The sequence below is a fragment of the Delphinapterus leucas genome, chromosome 14 (assembly GCF_059928025.1).
Source record: "Delphinapterus leucas isolate spDelLeu-1000000601 "Yukka" chromosome 14, BTC_Dleu_Yukka2, whole genome shotgun sequence".
Classification (NCBI taxonomy): Eukaryota; Metazoa; Chordata; class Mammalia; order Artiodactyla; family Monodontidae; genus Delphinapterus; species Delphinapterus leucas.
The window spans coordinates 16,657,267-16,679,038 of record NC_143142.1 but is presented as its reverse complement, the minus strand read 5'-3'; the positions used below and the strand labels follow the sequence as shown (position 1 = coordinate 16,679,038).

Here is a 21,772-nt window from a genome sequence, read left to right as displayed (position 1 = left end):
AAGTTTGGTCAAATAGATATCAGATTTACTGATCCCAAATCTCTGGTATTTGGGGCCCGGAAATGTGCACTTTAAGATCATGCCAAGTGATTATTTATGCACGCCAAAGATTGCGAGAATTGAACCCGTAATATTAGGCTTTTACCACACTGTACCTCCGTTTGCCCTCTTCTGCACCAGAAAACAAGAGTTACTCAATATCTTGGAAGTTAGTACTACAGGTTGGCAAGATGCAGAGACGTGGCCTCTGAGAGGTGATTGGGGGTTCTCCCTAGGGTCCGCTCATTCCTGGTGAATTCTATATTCAATTTGGAGAGAGAAAGAAAAAGGGATTTCGGGTACTCAAAGACTAAATAGCCTCAGAATCCCAGGGATCCTGCAGAACTCCTTAATATCAGGTTTCAGGACGCCTTCAGCTAATAATGTCTCTGGCCGGCCGCCGTCAGCCATCTAGTGAGGCAACGCGACATCCTGTCTGGCGGCGGTCACGCGACTGTCAAGATGGCGGCCCCCAGGAGCTGGGGTTTATGGAGCTTCTGCTGCCGTGGGTGGTCGCGGGTGTTGCCGGGCTGCAGGCTTCCCGGGCTTCGTAGCTCCTGGCCCAGGGGCCCGCTGGGTGCGCGGCCCTTGTCCCAAGAGAAGCGGGCAACCGAAACGCACTTCGGGTTTGAGACTGTGTCGGAAGAGGAGAAGAGGGGCAAAGGTGAAAAGGGTGAGAGGGTGGAGGGGGGGGGAATCTGACCGTCTGCGATCTAGTTTCTTCCGCCCAAATTAAGGATTGATTTAACGTCCTGTCGGCTCTGATGCATTATTTTCTTTATCTTCTGCAGTCCTGATCTCCAAGGAGTAGCCCCAGCCTGACCCTGCCAAACTGAGACGCTACCTCTTTTTAAGTAATTATCACAAAACCCCATCAGTTGAGCGTTTATGATGTGCCAGGCGGTGTGCAGACCTTGTTTACAATTCTCATTTCAACTTCCCGATGATGAATATTACTATCCCATGTTACGTAAGAGGAAATTGAGGCTTAAAGGTTAAGCAAAAACGTGCCCAGTTTAACATAGCTAGTGAGTGGTGGAACTAGTATTCCAACCCAGTTTGGTCCGACTACAGAGCCCACGTTCTTAATCTCTTGCTAAAGGGATAGGCCATCTTTTATACAAAGAAAGAAGGAAACTATTTTCTGTGTGCCTCAGCTTCCAAATTTGCCCGATAGGAATAATAGTAACGTTTTTCATAGAGTTCTTGTGAAGATTAGATTACTTCAAACACTGAAGAATTTTGAATAATGCCAGGCACTTCATAATTGCTCAGTAAATGTTAGATATTGTTGAGCAGTTTTTTGTGTTCACCATAAGCATGGGAAAGGAAAAGAACTTTTTTAAAACTCCAACTGTACCATTTGTAATGGGGAAGGTATTATGCCCATATTACAGATGGATAAGGTGAGACTCTGAGAGGTTCCTTAACTTGGCCTATGTTCACCCAGAATATAAGAGAAAGAGCCTACAACTGAATTTCCATCCTCTTATAGACTAGCACGTTGTATTACCTCTCACCTGAATCTTAACTAAATAATATACATAGCTCTACTGTAATTCTTTGATTGTTTTGTTTTGTTTTTTGCGCTACGCGGGCCTCTCACTGTTGTGGCCTCTCCCGTTGCGGAGCACAGGCTCTGGACGCGCAGGCTCAGCGGCCATGGCTCACGGGCCCAGCCGCTCCATGGCATGTGGGATCCTCCCGGACCGGGGCACGAACCCGTGTCCCCTGCATCGGCAGGCGGACTCTCAACCACTGCGCCACCAGGGAAGCCCTTGTAACTCTTTGAATACTGAATTTAAATTAACATTTATTTCACTGTGAATCCCCAGAAAGCTAGGATGGTGGCTCATTCACGTCTGTATCCTCAGCACCTGATGTACATTGGGAGCTTGATAACTGATTGTGGAGTGAAATAAATGGAGCCAAGTAAAATGATAGCAAACTTTTATTGAGGCCCTGAAACCTTTTAAAAATATTTTACATTAATTCTTATAAATACAAGCGTATGAGGTAGGAACTCTTATCCTGTTTGTATAGATGAATAAACTGCTAATAAGTGGCATAGCTGGAATTTGAGTACACATGGGTTGCTTCCAAAATAATAATAATGCTTAACCTCTGTATTGTGCTTTACAATGTATAAACAACATTTCACACAATGACGGGGGGAAGAGTTACCCACTAAGCTAAATACGACTTCCAGATTGGGACCCAAGATTGAAGTACAGGCAATCTTTGCACAATGATGCAGGACAGTAAAAATGTCCATACAAGCTGAAATCATGACAATGATCTTAAAGATCAATGGGGAAAATTGCGATTGTTCCAGAACCTTTAAAAATTATCAAACATCAAAAGCTCTCTTAATGTCAGTTATAAATGTATAAGGAAATGAAAAAATAGTAAAGTTGATATTTATTTAGCACACTGTCATTTAAAATTAGATTTAATTAATACAATTAGAATTTTTAATTGTTTAAATTTAAAATTAAATTAAAATCTAATAAAAAATTAGAAAGATTGAGAATTAAGTTGTTTTAGTCCTTTGTAAAAAATTTACCACGAGTAGTTTAAACAGTGTTTGCATCCTTTTTGTCATATAATTTACAGTAGGGAGTGAGCACCTTCTCCATGCCTCAGCAAACGGCCAAACTTGTTTCTAAGGTTCAGTCAGCTTGTAACATTTTATCCTTTCACTTTCAATGTCATGAAATATCTCCAAGAATTCCTTTAATGTGAAATTTTTTGCTGGCATCATTTCCTCTGGGACATCTTCAGCCTTTTCATCACAACCACATTCTCATTTACATCCATAAGTTCATTTTCCCAAAGTTCCTCTGGCTGCATATCTAAAACCTCTCGAGGGGCAGCAGTATCAACATTCCCATGGTCATGTTTCTCCTGTAACTCCACTGATGTATTCAAATTTCACTTCCAGGGTTTTCACTTTTCATTATTTTGTTGCACTTTCATTTCCATTGGCCAGTTTCCTCTTTCAGTTATCTAGTTTTGTAAAATGCCCCAGAGATTTACAGCTGAGATAAGAAGATAACACAACTACATGCTTTGCTGTCTGCATGTGAACTGAATAACTGATGTATAGTGACCAACCAGCTACAAACTGTGAGAGAAGTGACATTATTGGCTTCTGGTCATGATGCATATCTGTTATTTATGTATGATTTGTGGACTGAAGAACTACTAGCAAAATGTGTACTTTATGTAATTAGTCACAGGTAATATACCACTGGATTTGAATGATGTTGCTAGAGGACTGGCATTATTGAACTAAACCACAGTAACTGAAATTCTTGTATATTAGAACCATATAAAGCAAGAAGGGCTTATACTTAGTGGGTTGAGCCTTAGTGTCCCTCTAAGTACCCCAAAAGATGTTCAAAAGCAAAGAGCAAGCTTATAGGAGCCCAAGGTTGAGAATAGACATTCAAGATTGAGTTAAAGGAGGGGGCTCTATAGTCTGCTGATTCAGCAGAGGACAGTAATGTTTTGGGTCTAAGCAGCACATTTTATCTGAGGAACTCAACGTGTCTCCCCTTCATTACCTAATTCAGACTTACGGCAGGCAGGTAGGGGGCTGGCGCTGATATTCTCATCTCATGGGCAGAAATTGAGGTGCAAAGAAGTTAAATGTAGCCTGTACTTTAAAGTGTATTGGATAATAAATTCCTTAACTCTTCAGCTAGCCCAGATTCCACATTCTGCCTTAATCCTATGTTGGGTCATGAGGACCCTCTACAGTGTGACTTGGCCCTGATTCACATCCTGCCATCCATCTGCCCACCAAATTGTACATGAGGTTTTTCTCAGTGATGCTGGCAGAGATGAGCTGAGGTCTTCCCATCCATTTGTCATGTCTTTCTAATGGATTTTGTTGTCTTTTATTATAATAATATTAGAAACATTTCAACCCCCTCCCTGCCCCTTCCTCTAAGAAACAGAAACTGGGGAATTCCCTGACGGTCCAGTGGTTAGGACACAGCGCTTTCACTGCTGAGGGCGCGGGTTCTATCCCTGGTCAGGGAACTAAGATCCTGCAAGCCAAGACGCGTGGCAAAAAAAAAAAAAAGAAAAACAGAAACCTATTTAGTACTTAAGTATGTGCATGACATTATTACAAGGTAATGGCCCTAGGTAAAGCTAACTAAGATAACAGAAAAGAGGTTGACTTCTTTCTTACATGATGTAATTTAAGCCTTTTTTAGAAGGGGTAATGTTAAGGTGAAGATTTGGGCATCAAGCATTATGACTTGGCTCCACCTTGCAGACAGTTAATTTCATGGGGGGGAAAGCTTTCTCCTCTTTCATTTCGGACTTTTCCAGGTTAATCTTATGAATAGTCCAATCATGTTGTATTTCTCTCAAGTCTATCAGGTGTTTGAAAGTGTGGCCAAGAAGTATGATATGATGAATGATATGATGAGTCTTGGTATCCACCGTATTTGGAAGGATTTGCTGCTCTGGAAGATGCGCCCGTTTCCGGGGACCCAGCTGCTGGATGTTGCTGGAGGCACAGGTAACATACAGTTCTGTATCCTGGGGTACCACTAAGCTCCTTTTATAAAAATTAGTGTCTCTTGGGACTTCCCTGGCGGTCCAGTGGTTAAGACTCTGCACTTCCGCTGCAGGGGGCACAGGTTAGATCCCTGGTCGGGGAACTGAGACCCCGCAGCCTCGCAGTGTGGCCAAAATAAATAAATAAGTAAAAAATAAAAATAAAATAGTTTAAAAAAATTAGTGTCTCTTGTTGGAATGAGCTAGCTCACCTACCATTAGCCTGAAAATAGTAATTGAAAATCAGTACACTTCTCAGAAAGATTTATTCTTTCCTTTTTAACTGAATGTCAGTCAAAGCACAGAATATCAGCTTTGTGCCTGTCACTTTTCTAAAATTCAGAGGATTACAAAGTAAAACGACCAATTTTTAACTCCAGTGGCATTTCCCCATCTAAACAACCATTTTACCTTCTATTTAACCTTTATCCCACTTTCCCTCTTTGGTGTGGGGAAGGGGGAGAGCTTTTATCATGTTATGTAAGCTTTCTAGGCAGACTTTTCTGCCTAATCTACTATGATACCAGATACCAAAAGCTCATTTATTTGTGCATGGTCCTTTGTTATTTGGTGCATACTAGGCATTTGGAGAGAAAAATGTCATAATGTGTAATATAATGTAATAATGTCATAATCTATACTAATAGGATAATGTATAATAATAAATTGCAGTAGAATAATGTCCATGTTTGAAACATGTTTATGTGTGGCTTTGTTGGTGTGGCCCTCTACCCAAAAGGAAGTACAGAGGGCAGTAAGGTGGAGGACAATTTAGCAGAATCTATCAAAATCTAAAATGCTTACAGTCTAGGATCCCACAGTTCCAATTCTAGACATCTAGTCTGAAAACAAAAACAAAAACAAAAACTTGCACAGAGAGATAGCTACAGAAGGGAGTCAGTCAGAGCTGCTTCCACCTCCAATGTACCCCAGCCAGTAACATTACCACATGCTGGCAACTGCCCATTTAGAAAATGCAATTGAAAAGTAATCCCATATATTTAAAAAGACATTGAAAAAGTAGAGCTACAAATATGCTCACTGCATAATTTTTAGTCATAGTGAAAAATTGGAAATAACCTATTTCTACCTCAATAAAGAAATGGCTTTAGGGACTTCCCTGGTGGCGCAGTGATTAAGAATCTGCCTGCCAATGCAGGGGGCATGGGTTCGATCCCTGGTCTGGGAAGATCCCACATGCCGCGGAGCAACTAAGCCTGTGTGCCACAACTACTAAGCCTGCGCTCTAGAACCTGCAAGCCACAACTACTGAGCCTGCGTGCCACAACTACTGAGCCCACGTGCCACAACTAGTGAAGCCCGTGAGCCTAGAGCCCATGCTCCGCAACAAGAGAAGCCACCGCAATGAGAAGCCTGTGCACCGCAATGAAGAGTAGACCCCGTTCGCCACAACTAAAGAGAAAAGCCCACACACAGCAACGAAGACCCAACACAGTCAAAAAATAAATAAATAAATATATTTTTTAAAAAAAGAAATGGCTTTGGGCTTCCCTGGTGGCACAGTGGTTGAGAGTCCGCCTGCCTATGCAGGGGACACGGGTTCGTGCCCCGGTCCGGGAAGATCCCACATGCCACGGAGCGGCTGGGCCCGTGAGCCATGGCCGCTGAGCCTGCGCGTCCAGAGCCTGTGCTCCGCAACGGGAGAGGCCACAACAGTGAGAGGCCCGTGTATAGAAAAAAAAAAAAAAAAGAAATGGCTTTAAATTAAGATATATCAATACTATAAAATATTAGGTAGCTATTTAAAAGAATGAGGAAAGCCTATAAATACCAATGGAATGGCCTCAAGGACATATTAAGTGGGAAGAAAAAGAAAAGTTGTATACAATGCATATAATATGATCCCCATTTATGTTTTTAAGTTGTTTTATATGAGTACATATAATTATATTTAAATATATAGGAAAGTGACTAGAGAATACCGAATTGGATGGAGAAAATGGAAAAACTTAAGGATATATTTCTTACAGTGTAAGAAAAAAACAAAGACAAGGAAACCGCATTATAAAAAGGGAAATGTGATCCCGGAAAGCACTGGCTTTGCCCGAACAATATTTACCTGGTCACAATAATGTACACACTTGATTTTCAGCTTTTAGACTCAAACCATCAACAAAGCACAGAAGACGTAGCTATAGAACAAATAAAATGTTATCAGGCTTGACAGAATAAAAAAATATATATATGTATGATGGAACACTGAAGGGAGTCAAGAGATACTGTCTGTAGTTGGTGGAATAAGAAATAAAATACTGGGGTGGAGGGATAAATTTGGAATTGGGATTAACAGATGTATACTACTATATATAAAATAAACAACAAGGACCTACTGTACAGCACAGGGAACTGTATTCAATATCTTGTAATAACCTATAATGGAAAAGAATCTGAAAAAGAAAAAAAATGTATATATATGTAAAACTGAACCACTTTGCTGTACACCTGAAACATTGTAAATCAACTATACTTCAATGAAAAAATTAAAATAAAATATTGATTAGTTTATTACTCTAGGTTACAAGGTATCTGTGAGGAATTATGAAAAGTGATAAAATATATTGGGAGGATAAAAGCAAGCAGAGATGGGGGTGAGTAAAGAAGTAGCTGGTAGGTAAAGAAGTAGCTGTAACCAACAGAATAAACAGTTAAAGGAGTTGGGAAGGATGGTCTGTGGGGAACTGAACCCACAGTAGGAAGTGGTGTGGCAGGGAACTGTTGCTTGTGACTGTACCTTTATGTTACTGTCATAAAAATTATTAGAAAAAGACTAGAAGGCTGCACACTAAGCTCTTAACACTTGTTATGTCTGGAGAGTGTGGACAGAGAATGCAACTTTCATGTTTTATTCTACATGTTTAGGTATTGAGTCTTATAGTAAAAATGTGTCCATGCATTACATATGCAATTTTTTTAAGGTTTTTTTTTTGGGGGGTACGCAGCCCTCTCACTGCTGTGGCCTCTCCCGTTGCGGAGCACAGGCTCCGGACGCGCAGGCTCAGCGGCCATGGCTCACGGGCCCAGCCGCTCTGCAGCATGTGGGATCTTCCCGGACCGGGGCACAAACCCGTGTCCCCTGCATCAGCAGGCGGACCCCCAACCACTGCACCACCAGGGAAGCCCGAGGTTTTTTTTTTTAATTATTAATTAATTAATTTTTGGCTGCTTTGGGTCTTCATTGCTGCGGGCAGGCTTTCTCTAGTTGCGGCAAGTGGGGGCTGCTCTTCGTTGTGGCGCGCGGGCTTCTCACTGTGGTGGCTTCTCTTGTTGTGGAGCACGGGCTTCAGTAGTTGTGGCACATGGCCTCAGTAGCTGTGGCGCACGGGCTTAGTTGCTCCGCGGCATGTGGAATCATCCTGGAGCAAGGCTTGAACCCGTGTCCCCTGCATTGGCAGGCGGATTCTTAACCACTGAGCCACCAGAGAAGTCCAGGTTTTTTAAAGAATCTTAGACATTAGAAATTTACTGTTAAAAAAAAAGTTACTGGGCTTCCCTGGTGGTAGAGTGGTTAAGAATCCGCCTGCCAATGCAGGGGACATGGGTTCAAGCCCTGGTCCCCGAAGATCCCACGTGCCGTGGAACAACTAAGCCCGTGCGCCACAGCTACTGAGCCTGCGTTCTAGAGCCCACGAGCCACAACTACTGAAGCCCGCACACCTAGAGCCCGTGCTCCGCAACAAGAGAAGCCACCACAATGAGAAGCCTGTGCACCACAGTGAAGAGTAGCTCCCATTCGCCACAACTAGAGAAAGCCGGCACACAGCCAGGAAGGCCCAACGCAGCCAAAAATAAATAAAATAAATAAAATTTTAAAAATAGTTACTGTTGAGATGAGTACAAACTTCAATTTTCATACACTCCTCAACCCCTGTACCTTTGTTCCTCCTTTTGGGTTTAAGAAATGCTGGGTTTTTGTTTTTGTTTGATCTTTCCTCCTGTTGGCTTCCCACAGGTGACATTGCATTCCGGTTCCTTAATTATGTTCAGGCACAGCATCAGAGAAAGGAGAAGAGGCAATTAAGGGCCCAACAAAATTTATCCTGGGAAGAAATTGCCAAAAAGTACCAGAATGAAGAGGATTCTTTGGGCGGTTCTCATGTCATGGTCTGCGATATCAACAAGGAGATGCTAAAGACTGGAAAACAGAAAGCCCGTGCTCAAGGATACAAAGCTGGTAAGTCCTGCAGAAAGTGGACCCAGAGGAGATGTTTATATGTTTATAAAATAAGATGGAATATGTACAATGCTGAAGTGCTTTCTTTCCAGGTTTCACAAAACTTACAGATAGGTAGGAGTGGAAGATAATTTGTGTGGCTGCGTCCAGCATGTGTGCTGTTATGTACATTATTTCAGCAACCCAGGGAGTTAGATTATCAGCCACATGTGACAGGGGAGATAACCCAAACCCAAAGAGGTTAAGTATCTGCTTCAGCTAACACAATTTAAATGGCAGATCCGGAATGGGGCCTGACTCTTTGGATCTCAGCTCTTGGACACTGAGACAAGTTTGGCTTTTAATTCCCAGCAGCTCTCCAGTGACCCCCATGCCCTGTTCTTGAGCCATTTCATCCCCCTCCCAAAACTAAGCTGTGCTTCAGCTTTCAAACCAGGGCTCCCGGGGCCTGGACATTTCCCACGTGGGGCTCTTTTTACAGGCAGTCTTTGCTCCAGAGCACCTCCACCCCACCCCTGCCACTGGGTGGGCTGAGACTTTCTCAGATCTTCATCCAGGTCTAATGGCTTTGTTTTTTGGGGGAGCGGGGGGGGGGCGGGCGGGGTTGTGATTTATTTATTTTTTTAATACATCTTTATTGGAATATAATTGCTTCACAATATTATGTTAATTTCTATTGTACAACAAAGTGAATCAGCCATGTACACACATACATCCCCATATTCCCTCTTGAGCCTCCCTCCCACCCTCCCTATCCCACCCCTCTAGGTCATCGCAAAGCACCGAGCTGACCTCCCTGTGCTATGCTGCTGCTTCCCACTAGCTATCTCTCTTACATTTGGTTGTGTATATGTATGTCAGTGCTACTCTCACTTCGCCCCTCACCCCCTGTGTCCTCAAGTCCATTCTCTACGTCTGTGTCTTTATTCCTGCCCTGCCACTAGGTTCATCAGTACCTTTTTTTTTTTTTTGATTCCAAATACATGAGTTAGCATACGGCATTTGTTTTTCTCTTTCTGACTTACTTCACTCTGTGTGACAGACTCTAGGTCCATCCACCTCACTGCAAATAACTCAATTTCGTTTCTTTTTATGGCTGAGTAATATTCCATTGTAGGTCTAACGGCTTTTCCCACACAGCCTTGCTTCCTCTCCTTTTTATTTTTCCCAGGTGTCTCCTCTCACCCCCTGCCCCCCAAAAAGAAAAAAACCCTTTTACCCTCCTACCTCTATTTCATCGTGGGTTTCTCAGAGGGCCCAACTGATGCAGTTGAAGAATCACCCGTAAATGGTACTCCTCAAATTTCCCTAGCACGGTACTCTCAACGGCCAATGGGAGAATGCCTGGGTATCTCCAGGAACCTGTTGCAGCCTCCAAATAGACAGTTTCTGCTCTAGCTTAAAGATATACATTTTGCATTTGGCTTTCTGTTTGTTTTCATATTTTGAAATACTTTTGCCCCCAGTTTTATGCCCCAGTAGAAGTACTGATCTGGCAGCTGCAGCATGTTTACCCAGCTCTTCAGAGCCGCTGCACTGCCCTCTTCCACGCTGGCCGAGCACTGCAGGCAGCCCCCGTGAGAGGCAGCGGTGCACAGCAAAGGAAGCCAAGTCCCTTGGGTCCATGTCAGCACTTCTCCCCTCCCCCACCCCCACCATGAGTGTCTATGGTTATTTTAGCTCAATTCTGCTTCCTCCTCCTTCTCCCACCCGCAGAATGAGCTGCCTAGACGAACTGCAGCCCACTTGGCCCCCCAAATGAAGGGCTCTTTTGTTAACCATCAACACTGATCAGAAGGCTGACAATCACTAGTGTTTCTAGACAAAGGCACCGTGTTCTTACTCTTACTGAGAAATGTGTTTCCCTTCTCTCTGGTGCTTAGCCACGAAGACTGGAGAACAAAGATGGAAATGATGGGTAATGTTCCACCTCTTGAATCATCTCTTCCACAGCACAGCTTGCCCTTCAGGCTCTCCTAACAGCCAAGAAATCCACCTGCATAGGGATCATTGCATGCTGCATAGCATGGTTTTATCTTTCCTCCTTGCTTTATCATCTCCAGTAATAATGCCTTTGCAAAGAATGTCATGCAAAAAAATTTGAAACTAAGTAGGAAGATCCTAGAAATGATTTAATAGTTTAAAAAATTAATGTGTAAAGCCATTTTTGTGTGTAGTACTATTATGTGTTTTACTTACATGTAGCACTTCCTCCCAAAATGGAAGCTTGGAGGGCAGGAACCTTAAAAAGATTATTTGATGGTTTATAAAAGTGATATATTTGGGAAAATTTTGGATATTAGAAATCAAAAATTTGAAAAGGTATTAAGAAGTAAATATTAACCAGAGTTTCAGCATCCAGAGATGACCCTCAATATATTTCCTTCCTAGCTTTTTCCTAATCATTTTCTTTGTATAAAATTGAGAACATCTTATGTATATAATTTAGTATTCTGCTTTATTTAATTCAGCATTGTATCATGAGATTTTCCCATGTTATTAAAAACTCCTGGGAATTCCCTGGCGGTCCAGTGATTAGGACTCCACACTCTAACTGCTGAGGGCTCAGGTTCGATCCATGGTCAAGGAACTAATATCCCACAAGCCGCATGGTGCGGCCCAAAAAAAAATTTCCTTAAAATCATTTTTTATGATATTCCATCATATGGATGTTTTATGATTTGCATAACCAATTTACGTAACTAGTTGATCTTTCATTTTTTTCTGATGTTTTTGCACGTAGCACAGTGTTGTGACATCCTTATTTGTAAATTTTTGCATGCATCATTATTTTCTTTTTACTGACTATATATTTGGACAAGTGTTTAGGCTCTCTAGATCTCAATTACCTTATCTATAAAATGTAGAAAATAATAACCGTTCTCACAGTAGGAGGTACTATCCCATAACTGTTAAAAACACAGGCTCTGGAATAAAACTTACTGAGTTCTAATCTGTCTGTGTGACCTTAGGCAAGCTACTTCAATCTTTCTGATACTCAATTTTGTTCACCTGAAACATGAAGATGATAGCATGGCTGTCTCAGAGTCGGTATGAGGATGTGAGAAGATAATGTATGTAAAGTGATAACACAGACCCTGCCATCATGGGCTTAGTAAGCAGTAGCTCTGATGATGATGTCATTAATGTCCTCCTCCTAAAATTCAAATAGCTGGGTCAAAGGATATACTTATTACTAAGGCTCTTGTTAAATACTGCTGGCATGTTTTCCAGGAGGGTTATTTCCATTTACCTTCCCCTATAGTACCTTCCTTCTATATCATACTTTTTTTTTTTAAGTTCCATTGAGACACCGAACGTGACAGTGCTTTTATTTTATTTATTTAAGGAAGCCAAGTGTTTTATTTTAAGTGTATTTATTTATTTATTTATTTATGGCTGCATTGGGTCTTTGTTGCTATGCGCGGGCTTACTCTAGTTGCGGCGAGCGTCAGCTACTCTTCATTGCAGTGCACGGGCTTCTCATTGCGGTTGTTTCTCTTGTTGTGGAACACGGGCTCTAGGCGCACGGGCTTCAGTAGTTGTGGCACGCAGGCTTCAGTAGTTGTGGTTCACGGGCTTTAGAGCACAGGCTCAGTAGTTGTGGTGCACAGGCTTAGTGGCTCTGTGGCATGTGGGATCTTCCCAGACCAGGGCTCGAACCTTGTCCCCTGCATTGGCAGGCAGATTCTTAACCACTACACCACCAGGGAAGTCCCTATATCATACTTTATGTCTGATTCACTGCAAGTTGAATAATATTAAAGCCAAATCAGGATCCTCAGAGGACATAGCTACCCTGATGGGGAGCTCCCTTGGGTGTTTTCTGAATTCATGACCAGACTTGCAGTCAAGACACTTTGCTTCTCTATGACTCCAGTAGAACCAATATAATTATACTAAATTACATACTTAGAATACTTCCAATGACTGTCTGAAGTAGGTACTATTATTGACTCCATTTTACAGATGAGGAAACAAAGTAGTTTATTAAAGATTATATGGCTAGTAAATGGGGAAGCTGAAATTAGAACACAGGCAACCCCAGGACCTGGGCTCTCAACCACAGTGCTTTACACAAAACACCTAGTTGGATAAAAATTGCTTAAGGGTAAGGAATAACTAAGTAACCAGTGTCTACTCTGAGAACCTTGGGGGGACTTCCTGCTAAACTTCAAGGGCGCCAGCTTCACATTCTCAGGACTGGAGGACACGGTGAAGACGGTGGCCAGGAATCCACTGGAGAAGGCAGGTGTGTATTTTCTGACACCACTTCAGATACCACACGTGTGATGTTTGCCCAGCACCAAACAGCTCTCCAGTTCTCCAATGTCAAACATATGTCCAACAATTCAGTTCAGTTCTGACACTAATTACCCAGAGTTAGCGTCAGATTCCACAGGTTTAAGGGCTAATTGCCACAAGACTGCCCCCACTTCACAAGCCAGCCGCAAACAGGGTGTCCACGGTACCCACAGTTCTGTCCAGCCTACTGAAAATTCAGGGTTTCCCACGACCCCCTCCTCAGGTTTGACAGTTCACTGGGTGCAGAGGAGACAGTTGTCCAGACTGAGGCCAGAACTGCTTTTCTCTTTCAGGACTTGCTTGGGTATTGGGAGACGCTGAAGAACTGCCCTTTGATGATGACAAATTTGATGTTTACACCATTGCCTTTGGGATCCGGAATGTCACACACATTGATCGGGTAATGAATGGCTGCCTCCGCTTGTGTGACTCAGGATATTAGTTCTCCTGGAGTGGCTCCACGGTGAATGAGGAAAGGGAGAGATTCTTCTCTGGGCTCAGCTCCTGAGTTGAATGTTTCAGGCTTAGAGATCTTAATCCTTTAAATTGCCAATTTTCCTGCCCACAAAATTGAAAAAAAAACACAGAGCAGATCCCCACAGAAGTCTTTGTTGCTTGGGTTGGTGTTTACATCTTTTAAAAAAAAATTTATTTATTTGGCCGCATCAGGTCTTAGTTGCGGCAACGGGCTTCTCTCTAGTTGTGGCGCGCGGGCTCTAGAGTGCGTGGTCTTAGTTGCCCTGTGGCATATGGGATCTTAGTTCCCCAACCAGGGATCAAACCTGCGTCCCCTGCATTGGAAGGCGGATTCTTAACCACTGGACCACCAGAGAAATCCCGGTATTTACATTTTTGAGACTGTCAGTCTTGCTCTCTCATTTCATCTGCTTCCTCTTGCTTGTGAAGCCACCTGACTCTGACACTGCAGATCAGAGGGATTTCCAAGGCTGACAGAGAAAAAGGCACTCAAACCCTATTTTGGCAGAAGGTAGCTAGATTCATGGTTCCTCTGTAGGAAGAAGGGAATGTTCAGCTCTTAATCTGATGCAGCTCTTCTTTATTTCTGCTTGAACATTCTGTCCAAACATTTGAAGATGGTAAGCAAGGCACCCCATTTCATTTCTGTAATGTGGACTCCAGTTGCCTAGTTGCCTGCTTTGGGTGGGACATCCTTTATGGTGTACTTTAGCTTCATTTTTATGACCTGTCCTATGTCTGTAGCCAGTTTATTATTCCTTTTAAATTAAAAAAAATAATAAATTTTAGTAGATTCAAAGTTCAAAAGGCACAAACGGATATATCAGTAAAAGTCTTCACCTTGTGTCCCAGCCATTCAGTGCCTCCTCCCCCTGCAGTCACCAGTTTCTTAATGTAGCTTTGCAGTGATGTCTTGTGCATATTAAGTATATTTATTTTCTTTCTTTTTTTATACAAATATTAGCATATGAAACATTTTGCCCATTGCTTTTTTTTCCCTTAAAAATATACCTGCAGGGCTTCCCTGGTGGCGCAGTGGTTGAGAGTCCGCCTGCCAATGCAGGGGACATGGGTTCGTGCCCCGGTCTGGGAGGATCCCACATGCCACGGAGCGGCTGGGCCCGTGAGCCATGGCCGCTGAGCCTGCGCGTCCAGAGCCTGTGCTCCGCGGCGGAAGAGGCCACAGCAGTGAGAGGTCCGCGTACTGCAAAAAAAAAAAAAAAAAAATATATATATATATATATATATATATATACCTGCAGACTTTTGCATGTCAGCACATAAAGAACACTGGCTCTTCCTTTTTTTAATAGCTGCATAGATTCCCTTTGTGTATATATTCCATAATTTAGCCAGTCTCTCATTAATGCTTAAGATGCTTCTAATCTTGGTGCTGTTCAAATCGTGCCATAATGAATAACCCATGTCGTTTCCACAATAGAAACATTTCTGTAAGATACATTATTTGAAGTAAAATTGCTGGATCAAAAAGGAATATCCATTGTGATTTTGAGAAGTAATTCAAAAATTGCCGCCTGTGGGGGGTTGTACCAATCTGAGTCAGTTTAGATTACTCCAAGTAACCTTCTCTAGTCACGGGCAGCAGAATGCCTATTTCTGCTGTTACAGCTTCCCAGCTGAGAGTGAACACGGGATCTGTGGGAAATCACTTTTATAATGCCCTTAGAAGCTGACGCCGCCTCCGCCTCTCAGAGCTGAATGAGGGCTGCTGACGAGTGTGTTCTGTTGGTCCTGTCTTGCTCAGGCGCTCCAGGAAGCCCATCGGGTCCTGAAGCCAGGAGGACGGTTTCTCTGTCTGGAGTTCAGCCAAGTAAACAATCCGCTAGTATCCAGGTTGGTATTGTTAACAGGGCTTGATTTTCATCATCTAGCCAAGGGTTTCCCATCCCAAAGTGGAAAGAAAATAGCCAGTAAGCTACAAGCATGAACCTCATAGTTCAGTGTCCCAGAGTCCCTGAGGGACAGTGCCACCTCTGAGGTCTGAATGACAACACCTAGGCCAGAAGGGTCTCAAACCAATAACCAGAGACTCAAGTGGGCCCACGTATGTATTTTGTTTGACTCATGGTATTTTAAAAATTGACTTAGATGTCCATAGTTTAAAATCAGGAAATTTTACATAAAAATCTAGATTTCCAGCTTCACTTGAGAAATCAGATATATGGCAACCCTGGTTAAGCCCATATTCCCACATAGCAATAGTCAGAGCTGAGTAGTAACTGCCCTTTCTCCACTTTTCTGGTACTTCCTAACTGTGCCTGTCACCACACCCTCACTACTCCCTAGGCTTCTGCACCTGGCCCACTTCACTTATTTCAGGTACTTGCTTGACCCTTATAGGCATTTGAGTTTATAATCCCAGGCTTAGACCTTCTTGCTTATTAATGGTCATGTTCTAATCTTAATCTTTTGCCTTTTTGTTTAGGCTCTATGATGTATATAGCTTCCAGGTCATTCCTGTCCTGGGAGAGGTCATTGCAGGAGATTGGAAGTCCTATCAATACCTTGTAGAAAGTATCCGACAGTTCCCATCTCAGGTAAAAAACTTCTGTAGCTTACAACAAAGGCCCTACAGTTGAAATCCAGGCGATTTTTGCTGTATCCTTCTTTGTGTTTTAGGAGGAGTTCAAGGAGATGATAGAAGATGCAGGTTTTCAGAAGGTGACTTATGAAAATCTAACATCAGGCATTGTAGCCATTCATTCTGGCTTCAAACTGTAACTCCTTTAAGATCCTGGAGTATGAACCAGTCACGTACTGTCAAAAGGCTGGAGCCGAAGGATAATGTGGTTAGTGAGACCAGCACAACATCTCCTCTTAAGGCTGTGCGCCTTGGACTCATGTTCTGATGTGACCAGTCTCAGAGTGAAAGAAACAAGCTTCTATCACTTTATTGCAGCTTTCCTTTGGGGCTGCTTCAGGCCTTCTCCCAGAGGTATTTGGTCTGTACTTTTTGCTTAACTCCTACTAATTTTTCTTGGCTCTGTAGTATGTGGTTAAGGAAAACCAGCACTGAAACTCAGTTTTGAAGTGTATCTGTGGCTTCTCTGCCAGTGCTGCCTTCCAGAGGGATAATGAATCATTAGAACCCAATGATGATTTGAACCAGAAAACTTCCTAGCTGTACCCAAGTCCATCTTTCAGCCTAGGACTAAGTCTGGGGCCAAAAGCCGAGGCCCAAATTAGAGGGCTAAGGATCACAACTAGAATTGTGCCCTGAAACACTAAAAGAGTTTACAATTTTCAGGGGTTTTGTCATTTTTTTCTTGAGGGAGGTGAAAGAAATACACTTTCATCATTATTCATTCAGTCCTCTTCTACCAAAAGCCACTATTGTGTCCTCAGTGCCTGTCATGAAGGAAACTTGACAAATCCTTGTTGAAGGAATAAATGTACCTGATTTCACGTCTTACAAAGAGCTTCTTTGTCAGGATACGTTTGAAGTCAGGATCTTATAGCCAAAAAAAAAGTTTGATAACTATTTGTCTAGCCAAACCCCCTCCAGTACTCAGAAGAGCTGGACAGAGCTCTTGTCTCCTTAATACAGTCCACTCTTTGATGTTAAAATGAGACCATAAAAAAAAAAATGAGACCATAAATATTTTCAGTGCAGATGAAACTTAAGGGTTTTTTTGGGGGGTGGGGGAGGGTTGGTAAGAAATTGCAGAAATCAACCTGTGAGTTGGCTGGCAGTTGAATTGCAGAGACCTTAGTTCAAGGCTATTTGAAAAGTCTTCAGATATGCTGCCTCTCGCCCCAGCACAGAAGGGTTCATTTACCCCTTCACGTGAGTCACGACCTTCACTCACAAGATTGTGCCCTTGTCCCTGAAAAGCTTCCAGATACAGCACTCTATATACACCTGTCTCAAAGAACAGCACCTAAGAACGATTGATAAAATGCTAAACCTTAGAAAAACTTTTAAGTTTTGTTTTCAGCCAGCTGGCGCCTCTGAAATTAACAAGGAGCAGGCACTAAAAAAACCTTCATAGGTCATCAACCCAGTCCTCTCTCAGTGGCAATGTGATTCTCATATCTGAATCAAGAAAGAAAAGTTAAAAGCTGTCACTTCCTGGCAATAGATATGGGCCTGATGAAATTAGAACTCCCATTGTCCAGCTGTTTGTGGCCTGAAGGCAGCTGGAGACTGGAAGTAGAGCTAAAATCGACAAGATTGATGCAGCTTTGAAAGCCAAACACCTGTTGGGCTTCAAATATAGCCAGGTCACAAAAGAGGAAAAGGAGGTAGAAAAAAGATGTATTACAGGAACATTCTCAGTCTGTTCATATAAATACAAACCTAAACGACTGCAATTGCAGTCCCGTTCCACAGTACCTCCTCTTCCTCTCCTGCAGAAAGCAGGGGAAAAACTTCTCCCACTTGAATTGCCATAATAGTAAAACAATTGTTTGCCTCTCTACACTGAAACTTTCTCAGTCCTAACATTGATCAACTTCACTAGAACTTTTAAGACCCCAAGTTCTGGTAAAGAAAAACAACCTCCCAAAGATGTTACAGACCTAATATTGCTCTCAAGATGGAATCATCAGTCAATTCAGATCTATCACCCGCTCTGTGTAGCATTAGCCTGGCTGCTCAGACACCCTAATTGTATCTAATAGATCCAAGGTCTAAAACAAAAAGGCTTACCTCATGTGAACACTGAAAACAAAGGGGAACTTAAAAGCCAGGACCTTCCTTGCAGCTTCCCAGGATGGGCGTGGGTTGTCTCAGCCTCTGGAATATTTCCTATCTACAAAAGCCAAGTCTGCCGTATTCGCTTTTATTCATAGAAAAGATGTCTTCCTAAAACTGATAGCAGGAAACCGTTAATGAAGTTTACTTATCCAGTTTTAACTGGGTCTTTTAGTGAAAGCTTCAATTCACATGTGAACACAGCTAGTTAAAGCACAGCACAGCAGGCTTATAAGTTTAAATTCCTGCAGACTTTATTAGAATCACATGGAGGGCTGCCTCAAAAGATTTCCCTTTTAAGACCACCTTTAATCTTCAGAATATACTTTGGCCAAGGCAGGGGAGGGGAAATTAGTCTAGAGCCCAACTTTCTTATTAGCTTATTTCCATTTTACAACCATGGAACTACTATACATTCATCACCACTTGAGGCCTAAGGCCCAGAACACTCTATAGCAGTATCTTTTAACAAAATGAGCATTTAAGGAAAGCATCAGATTAGGAATAAGAGTTAATTCAGTAGTTTCTCTGCCATGCATTTCTTAACATGCACTTCTGAGTAGTATTCTTCCATGCATAACAGTAGCAGGATGGGCAAGAATGAAACTCAAGAGCGTTGAATAGGCTAGTCTATTATATCCCACAGAAACTTCAAGGAATCACCCCCACCAAACTACCCAAGATCAAACAATAGGCCATCTTCAACCCTAGATTATTTGAACAAATCGTTATTAACGCACACTTCTCCAACACATTTATTTCTTTAAAGGAATGGATTTTGAAGAGAAAAAACATGGGACAGAGAGGTATGGAATAGAAAATAAATACAAATGTAAGCTGTTTTGCTAATTGCTTTATAACCACAACAACCTAGTACAGAGAATGCCCTGTACAAAACAACACAATAAAGATCGAGGTGTTCCCTTAGGCAAGGCTGAAGATATCAGTCTCTGGTGTTTGGAATTTAGGCTGCAGTCCTTGTTTTTGGATGGATCACTGGGTGTGGCACAGTCCATGCTTTTAACCAGATTTGAACAGGAGAATGGCCACTTGGCCCAGGTAGAAGTAGATGAAGTGTTTGGTTTCATGTGTCACATAACTACCGAAGTTCCTCCCCACGATGCAGTGCCAGGTGGGGTTGTATTTCTTGTCAAACTCCTGGGGGAAGGGGAGGAGAAAAAGAACACAGAATTTCAGTGCTAAACCAGAGGTCAGAGTTTGCCTCCTTGATAAGCAGAACAGAAAGAAGGAACGTCAGCATCTGCAAATTCTTAGAATGAAAGAATGTTCCTCAGCTCCAAATCGCCTACATGGTGCATTAATGCAAACACACTTGCAATCTGAGCTAAGCTGGGAATGGGGGCTGGGGAGGTAAAAGTCAGAAAGGGCAACCTCAGAGACAGAGCGCTTTGTTATCATGGCAATTACACCTTCATAACTTCTAGAATATTCTTATTCATTAACAGCAGGTGACATCAGTTCTAGTTTATCCTCTAGTTTTTAAACAGAACTAAACTATCCTCCTATTGTACGACATGCACCTACAAAAGCCAAGAAAATAGTAAATATTTAGCCCAAAATACCCCCACTATAACTCATTTCAGTATTATTGAAACAAAAGACTTCCGAAAGAACAAAGCCTCAATGAGCTTCTAAACCACTGTGGATCAAAATTTAAACGGACAAGACACTTGGCACTCCACTGTCCCTATAAAAAGAATGCTGGAAGCAGAACCTGACAGCTACCTGGGCAAATTTTATCTTTCTGTCAATAGCCCTTCTTCCCACATCTATCCTAACAGTGCTAATCTACCACCTGGTCCTCAAGGAGAGCAAACTGCAGTAACAACTTTTCCCTATTTTCTCCACCCCCAGAGGCGCTAGGTTTCACTGGGTAGCTCTAGGCAGGGGCCAAAGCTAGTCCTTCTCTATGAAAGTACTACAAGTCTCTGGTGAGTTTGGCAAAATTTGGCTACTATTGTATTGTACACAGCAAGAATGTCTTTTAGATTAAGGGGAATAAAATTCTTACAAACTAGACCAACGCACTGCTGCTGCCTCTGTCAAAAAGGTATTTATTTCTGCTCCATCCGAAGTCTTTCATCTTCTCATTCTCGACTAGAACCCTCCCACGGCTTAGGCTGCCAGCTTCCTTCCCTTCTAGAAAACATAGCTCGAGAAGTTGGCAGGCCTGCCAGCTTTCTACAGACTGCCATTTACCAATCCCCCAACCTAGTACCCAGCCCTCACTACCACCCACTTTCCCTCAACTGCCGACTGACTCCCCACTGAAGGCTGGCAAGATCTCCCTTCGGCCCTGCTGGAAACACCCACGCAGCTACCCCCCTCTCGAGCACCCAGATGGATCCTGGGCGCAGCAATCATGCAGAAGGGGTGGAACCGCTGCTGCCTGATCCTAGAAACCGTTACTAGGTGGCGCTTTCCCCGTGGAGCTGGGTAATTAAAAAAAAAAAAACTTCGAACGCTGAGGGGCCGATCTTCAAGAGAAGCGCAAAATTCATTTGCGTCCTTTTCTGGAAACCTCTACACCCGCGCTACTTTGCGTGCCCCCCAAGTATCTCTGCCATTGCTCGGGGGACGCAGGATCGAGGAGAAGGAACTAAGTTGTGACTCGCCCCAGCTGAGCGCAAACTGCCCGAAACCCCACGCCCGCGCCCTGTCCTCACCTTCTTGATATGGGCCGCAATGTCCTTCTCTATATTATACTTCTCCAATGCCTGAGTAGCACACTCCACCGAGTCCTGTTGCATCTCCTCCGACATATCGGCATTTTTGATCACGGCCTTTCGGTCACACATGGTTACCTGGGGGGGCGAGGCCCGGGCAAAGGGTGAGGAGTTGGGGTATGGGCTGCGCCTGCGAGGCGCCAGCTTCCCCGGCCCGCTCCGCCCGCCCCACGCCACCCCGGGACGACCCCCCCCACCCCACTTCTCAGGAAGCGCGGGCCGCGCGGACCGAACGGCGGGATAAGTCCGGCAGGGGACGAAGCCAGATAGTGGAACCCCCCCGAGTCTCTCACCAAAGAGCAGGGGCTGGCCGACTGCAACGGTCTCCTGGGGGAGGGGCTGGCGAGGCTCAGACCGGTCGAGACGAACGGTCCCTACTAAAGCCGTGGCGCATCTATGGAGCCCCACGCCACCCGCCGCCGCCTAGTACCTAAGCCCCGCCCTGCTCCCGCCGGCCCCGCCCCCCACCGAACGTCCCTATTGGCTTGACACAGCCCCCAGAACTCTCCCATTGGCCCATGGACTCAATGGTTCCCTCAGGATCTTTCTCCTGCATTTTGTTGCAGACCAAAATGCACCGCTCTCGGCGTCGGTTGCCCCGGCAATGGGCCGCACGAGATGAGCCCAAACACCCCGAAGGCGGTGCTGGGGTGGGGTCGCGAGGACCGCCCAGCGGCTAGAGAGGTGCGAAGGAAGCTTCCGCCCAGGTCAAGAGAA

The 21,772-nt window shown here is 43.6% G+C and overlaps 2 protein-coding genes across 3 annotated transcripts; one reads left to right on the top strand and one right to left on the bottom strand.

The window, feature by feature from the left end:
* Positions 1–325: 325 nt before the first annotated feature.
* COQ5 (coenzyme Q5, methyltransferase) lies at positions 326–19,140 on the top strand. Of its 2 annotated transcripts, XM_022550750.2 has the most exons (7): positions 470–703; positions 4,430–4,579; positions 8,588–8,809; positions 13,408–13,514; positions 15,357–15,445; positions 16,038–16,149; positions 16,232–19,140. In XM_022550750.2, the coding sequence occupies exons 1-7, from the start codon at positions 502–504 to the stop codon at positions 16,331–16,333; spliced, it is 984 nt and encodes a 327-aa protein (XP_022406458.2). In that variant the 5' UTR covers positions 470–501; the 3' UTR covers positions 16,334–19,140. The 2 variants fall into 2 exon arrangements, with proteins under 2 accessions (XP_089750685.1, XP_022406458.2); XM_089894559.1 differs by lacking the exons at positions 13,408–13,514; positions 15,357–15,445; positions 16,038–16,149; positions 16,232–19,140 and adding an exon at positions 9,981–10,686 and having other exon boundaries at positions 326–703.
* Positions 19,141–19,146: 6 nt separating this feature from the next.
* DYNLL1 (dynein light chain LC8-type 1) lies at positions 19,147–21,476 on the bottom strand. The gene is made up of 3 exons (XM_022550751.3): positions 21,349–21,476; positions 20,996–21,133; positions 19,147–19,466 (listed from the first exon to the last, which is right to left on the bottom strand). Exons 2-3 carry the CDS (start codon positions 21,125–21,127, stop codon positions 19,329–19,331), a joined length of 270 nt encoding a protein of 89 aa, XP_022406459.1. The 5' UTR covers positions 21,128–21,133; positions 21,349–21,476; the 3' UTR covers positions 19,147–19,328.
* Positions 21,477–21,772: the final 296 nt, after the last annotated feature.

Excerpts from the sequence above, each read along its gene's own strand:
- COQ5 (XM_022550750.2), top strand. The coding sequence starts at position 502 with ATGGCGGCCCCCAGGAGCTGGGGTTTATGGAGCTTCTGCTGCCGTGGG. Across the intron at positions 13,515-15,356 it reads ATGTCACACACATTGATCGG|GCGCTCCAGGAAGCCCATCG; the intron begins GTAATGAATGGC and ends TGTCTTGCTCAG. Across the intron at positions 16,150-16,231 it reads TCCGACAGTTCCCATCTCAG|GAGGAGTTCAAGGAGATGAT; the intron begins GTAAAAAACTTC and ends TTTGTGTTTTAG.
- DYNLL1 (XM_022550751.3), bottom strand. The coding sequence starts at position 21,127 with ATGTGTGACCGAAAGGCCGTGATCAAAAATGCCGATATGTCGGAGGAG. Across the intron at positions 19,467-20,995 it reads TTGCGGCCCATATCAAGAAG|GAGTTTGACAAGAAATACAA; the intron begins GTGAGGACAGGG and ends CCCTTCCCCCAG.